The 8,062-nt window shown below is 47.2% G+C and overlaps 1 protein-coding gene across 1 annotated transcript; it reads right to left on the reverse strand.

Annotated features, from left to right (window-relative positions):
* Positions 1-520: 520 nt before the first annotated feature.
* PGAM1 (phosphoglycerate mutase 1) lies at positions 521-6,626 on the reverse strand. The gene is made up of 4 exons (XM_007939995.2): positions 6,488-6,626; positions 2,183-2,457; positions 1,447-1,627; positions 521-690 (listed from the first exon to the last, which is right to left on the reverse strand). Exons 1-4 carry the CDS (start codon positions 6,624-6,626, stop codon positions 521-523), a joined length of 765 nt encoding a protein of 254 aa, XP_007938186.1.
* Between the last annotated feature and the right edge of the window lie 1,436 nt (positions 6,627-8,062).

Here is an 8,062-nt window from a genome sequence, read left to right on the forward strand (position 1 = left end):
CAACTTTTTGGAGCCAGCTCCTCTGGGGTCAGGGAGGAAATGTTTTAAATCACCATGCAGGTTACATTCGTCTTCCACTGGAATGACTAGAGTGCCCCGGAAAGCAACCTGACTACAGAATAGTACAGGACCACTGGGTCCTGACAACAGGAATAGGCACCCTTGCTTCCCCTCATTGGTCATACCTACCATGGTTCCTCCCTATCCGCTACTCAAGCAGGTCCTCAGTGAAAAACTACTAGCAAAAACCTCAGCATCACTACCTCTCTTGGATGAAATAACTGTTCCCTAGGTCCTGGACTAAGGACCATGCCCCAGAGGTGCCATTCTGACTAGACTGTTTGAAGGGAGAGGGTGCAGGAGACAAAATGGCTGAAATGGGAACCACCAGTCCCCCACCTGCAGCTACAACTTAAGATGCCTACAGATGTGGTCAGTGTGACATGTGCAGGGGAGCGGTGCAGAGGAATGGAATGGGCAGGGAGGGTGTTCTGGGGGCTCGCAGTCTGCCTGCTTGCCTTCACTTCTTGGCTTTGCCCTGGGCAGCCACAGCTTCCATGGCTTTACGCACGGTTTCTTCATCCCCCAGGAACTGCATGGCCTTTATGGGCTTCAAGTTCTTATCCAATTCATAGACCATGGGAATACCAGTTGGCAGGTTCAGCTCCATGATAGCCTCTTCAGAGAGACCTGAAAACACCCATCAAGATCAGCCAAGTAAGACAGGAATCTACATCACCCCTCCAAGTTTACTGTTTATCCCCAGAGACAAAGGAATTTCACAAGAATTAAAATAACATGCCCCTTCACCCAGGTTCTGATCTTTGGAATACAAGATCTAACACCCAAGGAATGAAATTAAAAATGGCTTAGATCTCAGAAGAGCAAGAAAAAAAAGGTGCGAAAAGGTATACAAGATTCTAAGATGGGCCACGACCTACAAAGGTGGGTACTAGACATCTCCCTACCAAGGTGGGACCTGGAAACCCACAGTGAAACAGGACTAAATAAATTTTACAATGTCCTGTGCAGTCCCATCCAGCCTGCTCAAAATCTGCTCATATTGGCTTCTAGGCCCTTGCTTGGAGTAAGTTAAGATGCAAACAGAGTCATGCAGGAAGTTGTGCAAAACTGTGACTAAGGAAAATTTTATCATCAGTTTCAACTGGCAATTCTAGTCTAGAGCTGGGCCTCTCAAACTCTTAACGTGTATCCTAATCACCTGGGGAATGCATGCTGCCTCTGGAGCAGGAGCCTAGGAGGTTGTGTGTGTGGATCGGGCTCCTCTGCAGTGTGAATCTGAGAGGCAAGGGTAGACGGTTTGCCTAGTAGGAGCCAATCAGAAGGTATGGTCCAGGCCCTTCTTGAAGATCTTTGTATTAAATAAGTCCCAGGTTATAGGCAGTTGTTTTATCCCTCGAGAGACCCTCTGGAAAACGTACATACCCTCCAGATGTTTGACAATGCCCCGAAGGCTGTTGCCATGGGCTGCAATCAGTACACGTTTCCCCTCCTTGATCTGAGGAACTATTTCTTCATTCCAAAAGGGCAGGGCTCTGGCAATAGTGTCCTTCAGACTCTCACAGGAGGGTAGCTGATCTTCAGTGAGGTCTGCATACCTGCGATCCTAAACAACCAACATGGTCAAGCTCACTAAAATGAGCTATTTTACCTGTGAAATGGCTTCAGCCTGTATCAGTTCTGCCCACTCCTCATCCCCTGAGGGCTTAAAATGATGGATGAGGTCTCTCACCAGGGAGGGGTTGGGAAAGCCGGTAATTATTACTTTATTCCTCCCTCTCCCATTTACCCACTACTGGGAAGATTAAAGATTCAAAAGAAAGATCTTTTAAAAAACAAAAATGTTACAAATCAAGGCTCTTCCCAATTCACTTTAACTCAAGGTTGGCTTAGGAAGGTGCTAAGAATGAGTTTATAAAATAAAGGAGATTATTCTTCTTAGATAAACAAAATAAACGATAAACCAAACCTTTTAGCAAATGAAAATCACTCCTTGGGGGAAGGAAGGACTACACTGAACTCTTTTACAAATCATAAGTTCAGAGGGACTAGGCAGACACTTAATAAAATTTCAAAAAAAAAAAATAAAATAAAAGAGTGAGGCCCAGATTCCAATCCCCTGATCCTGAGTGCAGTGAACCAAAGCTCAGCTTGTCCATACCTTACTGATGTTGCTGTAGAAAGGGTGGTCAGGCTCCATGGGTGGTGGTGGGACATCATAGGAACGCCTCCAGATCTTTACCTGGGCCTCACCATGCTTGGCAGCGGTTTCTGCTTTATTGAGGCCAGTCAGACCCCCATAGTGCCGCTCGTTGAGGCGCCAAGTCCTCACTACTGGCAGCCACATCTGGTCAATGGCATCCAGCACCGTCCATAGGGTCCGGATTGCTCTCTTCTGCACGGAGGTGAAACAGATGTCAAACTCGTAGCCAGCATCTGCAAATAATAAATGCAAAGTGGTAACAGACCTACTTTGAGCAGAATTTTCTTATACATAAAGCTCCTGTACACATAGTCCAAGTGAAATTTGGCCAAATATGTTCATTTTATATACCCTTGCAGGAAATGCAATATGCTGCCTTCAGGGAAGACAGAATTTATTGCTTTATAATTGACCCAGGCCTAAATGCACTGCCAACCAGCAAACCAGAGACTGTGCCTCTTATCCTAATCCCTAGAATGCTGTGCTTAAGTAAATTTTAAGAATTTAATTCTGCTTCAATTCTTTCAAGTAAAGGAATCTAAAAACTTACAATTTCTTGATAAACAATAATAGCTACCATTCACAGAGAGCTTGCCATGTGTGATGCACTGGACTAAGACTTTGTATACATACATTCCTTTACTTAGCCCTCATGACACTCCTATGAGGCTACAATCATAACCCATTTTACCAGATGAGGAAAATAAAGACTAGAGGAGTGCACATTATCCACGGTCACAGTTATTACATGAGAAAATTAAAACCCAGCCTGGATGATTCCACAATCCAACTCGTACCCACCATCTCTAGCTATCCTTAATTTTCTAACTACTCAGTTTTTTTGTTTTTGCTTTTTAAGGATCATGCTGTCTGTATTTTGGTTAGGACTGTCATTTCTGATCAATAACTACTAATATCCTTCGGCTCTCTCAGGAACTGGTGGTGCAGTGGTTAAAGTATTTGGTTGCTAACCAAAAGGTTGGCCATTGGAATTCACCAGATGCTCTGCAAGAGAAAGATAAGGCACTCTGCTCCCATATTTTTATAGGCTTGGAAACCCTATGGGGCAGTTCTCTGTCTTACAGTATCCCTCAGTCAGAATTGACTCAATGGCAGTGGGTTGCTTTTTTTTCCAGCCCTCTCTGACAAGTGGTCTACAAGAGCTCTTGGAGGATGCTAATGTAACTCCACTTCAGTGTGTTGTATGATATTGTGTTTTCACTGTGTTGTTATGTGCCACTGAGTTAGGCCAAACTCATAGCGACCCCTCCTTGGGTTTTCCCACTCTATGGGAAGTAGATTGCCCAAGTGTCCTGAGGAGTGGCTGGTGGATTTGAACCGCCAGCCTTCTGGTTAGCAGTCAACTGCCTTAGGCACTACACTACCAGAACTCCTATTTTCACTATGGGTTGTGTAAATCACCTCACAAATTTACTCCATGGTTCCTCTTAGCTACTGTCTAAGTGACAAGCTATTCTCTGGTACCCTCAAGAGTGTACCTACCTTATAAAATAAACAATATCTCCTGTGAGTAATGTTCTCTCTTAATCAATTATATGAGACCAAAAGATCAACATTTAGCCGAAAATAAAGATGAGAGAAGGTAAGGAGGAGCAGGGCAGCTAGATAAACAGAACAAACAGAATGGAACTAATGAAAATGCTGGCACATGGTTAAAACTGTAGCCAATTTCACGGAACAATCTGTATAAACACTTAAATGGGAATCTGATTTGCTGTGTAAACTTTCACCTACAACACATTATTATTATTATTTTTTTAAAAAGCACACCTACCTTAGGTCAACTGTTAAACCAAGTTTAAAAGAAGCCACTCATTATAGAAAGAACAAATGTTGGGCACTATGACTGCCTGATTCATTCATAAATGAATCTCTCCTCCATACACAGTAGTGAGGGGCAGGAGCCAGTAGGTTCCTAACAGTTAACCACTGTACTTCATGTTTCAGTGAAAGACTATTCTCCCTCCCACTAAAAGCTTTTAATTGGGAGATGACCCATGCCTTGGGGAGTGGGCCAGAAAAACACCCCGTTCTCCTCCGTGAGGCTACAAGGCCCTCTTCAAAACTCAGTATAAACTTTCCTGGTATCGTGTGATACTGAGGTTGGCAATAGTGATGAATGTGAAGTGAATTTTCCTGCTAGTCATTCAACTGAAAATAAGGCCAATTAAGAACTATACCAACCGGGAAAGGAAAGCTTAATCACCAGTGACTCCCACTGCCACTCACAAGGGAAATTCATCACTGAGCCTCAGGACAAGTCCCCATCATTCTGCACTTCCCAGACTCCACTTCCGTCTCCTCCCAAACTGTAAGGGGAGGAATGGCTCCCCAACAAATGGCTGAGTCACTGGAACATGAATATCCACAGTGCAAGCCTCACTTCCCAGGCTGAAAAGCTACCTGTGTTTCACTGCAGTTATTCCCACTTACAATGGAGCACCTCACTGTGAATTAGCTAATAGGTTCCCAGGGACTCTTTAACAGAACTCTGAAAGATCAGTAGCATAAAGCCTCTTCCAACGTGCTCATTAAATGAAAAGATAGCTTTGGACACTCCAGGGACAGGAGTGGACAGTGTGGTGTGGATGCCATCCTCCCCAAGGTGATCCTACCGCCCCCAGCAGTAAAGTTGTATGTGGAAACAGTTCTCACTGGCTTCCTTCTGAAACCATACTCAATGTTTTACAAACCCTACTATCACTAAAAGCATTGATGAATATATTTGCCTTTTATATTATTTATTAGGTTCATAATGGTCAGAGTTTTTCTTTTAATCTTTAATTTTTTAATGTAATCTGTGGTGCCTATAATATATATATATTTTTTTAAGTAACGCTATCAACATTTATGAAAAACTGAAATAGGGCCTGTTCTTTTCCGGAGAGATTACGAGTTTAACCATTTGGTTACATAAACAGAGGTCAGCTGCAATGTGCTTTGTCCGGGCCCAGGCATCACCAAAGCACCAGTCCCACACAGCTCCTCTTCCTGCCAGACTGCTAAAGAAAATGGCCTCCTTTACCAGCACAACCCCCGATCCTGGCCTCCTAAAAGGTGTGAGGTCACACAGCAGGCCATCCCAGGGCATTCACATGCCTCTGGCAGGATGACATTTCCTCCAAAGCTTTGCTTCATTTCAAAAGCATCTACCATGAAGGCAAGAAGCTAGAGAGAACAACGTAGGGCCAAATTCCCACTCCACATCCATCAGACCTCAGTGGCTCTTTCAAATGGCTGCTGCTCCGTCCACAGGTTGGAAGAGAGCAGGACTGGATCTGACCAGCCCAGAGATTCTGTGAGTTGCTGAACAGCAAGCAGGGAAGGCATCCAAAATCAGAGCTCTCTGCCGCAGGGGACAAGCCCGGGTAGGCAAGCGTTTATCTCGGTGCGACTTCCACTTTTGCCCAGCGCCCTCGGTCAACAGCCTATCCGTTCCTCACATCTATCCACGTGTTACTCTGCTCCAGACTAGCAGCAAAGGCAATGGACTAGGAATAAGAATACATACCCTTGGACAAGTTATCTTTCCAACTCCTACTTTATTCAACTATAAAAACGACGAGGAGATGAATAAAATCTGTCTACGGAGTCGTGGAAAGGATCAATTGAAATCACTCATTCATTCTATTTGTGGAATGTTGCCGAACAAGAGGCACCCCCCACACACACAAGCACGCGGTGTGCTTGCTATCTTGCAGCAAGTCACTCCCCGGGGCAGCATCACTCCTCCAACTGCCGCTTCGCCAGGATCCGCAGCCGCCCCCACCGCCCGCCCCCCGCTGCAGCTGCCCTAAGACTCCAGCATCCTCCTTCAGGAGCCCAAGGCCTCACCGACTGCCTGTGGCCCTGCAGGGCTCGTAACGGCCCGGATGCCACAGGCCGCTACGGCGGGGACAGCCCATCCCGGAATTATGAAATGCGCATATTAGAATGAAAAATTTCGCAGGTGGTGTCGTGGAAAAAGCAATGGGCTTCGGGCTAGCTACCCTGGGTCTTCAGCCTGGCGCGGCTCCTCACACTCCACTGGGTGACCTTGACCGAGTCGATTCCCCACACTGGGCCCCATTTTCTCAGCTGCAAAATAAACTGCTGGGGAGATGATGCTGAAGGTCTCGCCCCTCTCTGGGAAAAGCGCAAAGGCGTGCAGCGTGGCCCCGCACCTGTGCCGGACGCCGGGGCCCTCCAAGCCCGGAGGATACCCCGGGCCTTCGCAGCCCCACAGCCCGGCTTGTTTCGTACCTCGAAGCGCCTGCCCACCGCGCTTCGCCTCCTCATGTCCCGCTGGGCTCAGGTCGGCGTCGTACCAGCCGCTAAAGCGGTTTTCCAGGTTCCAGGCGCTCTCGCCGTGGCGGATTAGCACTAGTTGGTAGGCGGCCATGGCGGTAAACTCGGGATACTGTTCAGTCTGGGGTTCACCGAGATTCCGGAGTCGCGGCCCGCCCCCCAGCCGCGCCTGCGCGGTAGCGCCCCACCGCCTGCTCCCGCGCACTTACTCGCCCAAATCTTTCCACTCTCTCGGAACCGCCCGTCGCCTGTTTGGTGTACGCATGCGTCCCACCCAGGCGCTTCTGCCACCGACGGGAGGGGCTGCGCTCGAGGACGCCAGGACGCATGCGCCTCCGCCGGGGGCACCGTTCCCGACACGGTGGTCACGGAGCGCACGTAAGCATACGAAGGGCAATGGGATCTTCGTGCATTACCCCGGGGCGCGCGTCGTGTCCGGGTTGTCCAAGCGCCACCCTGTGGTCCTATTACCATTCATAAGCCATTCGTTGTAATAATATGCCACTGATAATTTTGAACTGTTCTTTAACTCGGTCAGGTCACTTTCCCATCCGCAGGCGCAGTTTTAATTCACACGCCTGGGAATCTTGACGCGTACAGTTTACTTGCTTAGGTCGTGTAACTCTCAGACTTATCTGTAAAATGGGCATAATACTACTTAACTTGGCACTTACCAGCTGGCAGGTGCTACTTTTGCTTTCTCATTTGAATAGGACGCTGATCTTTTTATTCTTATTTTACAGATAAGGAAATCAGACTGCTGATTCCAAAGCCCTGCTCTTTAACACAGGGTTGTTTATCCCACCTCTGTCAGCGGTGGTTAAAGCGCCTGGCTGCTAACCGAAGGGTTGGTCGTTCGCATCTTGAACTTACCAGCCGCTCCATGGGAGAAAGATGTGGCAGTCTGCTTCAGTAGTGATTTACAACGTTGGAAACCCTATGGGGCAGTTCTTTTCTGCCTAAAGGGTCGCCATAAGTCAAAGTAGAGGCAGTGAACCTATTTACATGCCTCCTGGCCCTGCAACAGTGGAGCAAACTGTTGTTCCTATTTGTGGTGGAGTGGATTCCAACCCGCGGGGACCCTATAATAAGACAGAGTAGAACTGGCCCATAAGGTTACCTAGGCTGAAAAAAAATTTTTTTAATTGTGATTTGGGAGAAAGTTTACAGAGCAAATTCACATAACGTACAGTAGGTCACATACACTTTGTCTCATTACATTGTTTGCAATTGATTCCCACAATGCAACAGCTTACCTCTCATCTCCTCCCCATAGTTACCTCCTCCCTGTGTCCTTCCCTCCCACACACTCCTGCCCCCCACCCAGCTGTCTCCCCATGCATACATAACCCCTCTATTCTCCCATGATTGATCTCTTCAAGGAGTATATCTACCTAATGTAAATGTTCAGCTCATAGGCCTGTCTTTTGTTGGGCTGGAAGTCACAGGAGTGAGTTCAATTCCAGACCTGAAGGGTAGCTAGGAGCCATAGTCTCAGTAGTTCCATCAGGCTCCATCAGACCAGCAAAC

The sequence above is a fragment of the Orycteropus afer genome, unplaced genomic scaffold (genome assembly GCF_000298275.1).
Source record: "Orycteropus afer afer isolate SDZICR_OR568_19922 unplaced genomic scaffold, OryAfe1.0 scaffold00064, whole genome shotgun sequence".
Classification (NCBI taxonomy): Eukaryota; Metazoa; Chordata; class Mammalia; order Tubulidentata; family Orycteropodidae; genus Orycteropus; species Orycteropus afer.

Bases quoted from the DNA above. Each gene is read 5' to 3' on its own strand.
- PGAM1 (XM_007939995.2), bottom strand. From the start codon at position 6,626: ATGGCCGCCTACCAACTAGTGCTAATCCGCCACGGCGAGAGCGCCTGG. The intron at 2,458-6,487 runs GTACGAAACAAG...TATTATTTGCAG, and splicing joins CGGTGGGCAGGCGCTTCGAG to ATGCTGGCTACGAGTTTGAC. The intron at 691-1,446 runs GTATGTACGTTT...GGGTGTTTTCAG, and splicing joins CATTGTCAAACATCTGGAGG to GTCTCTCTGAAGAGGCTATC.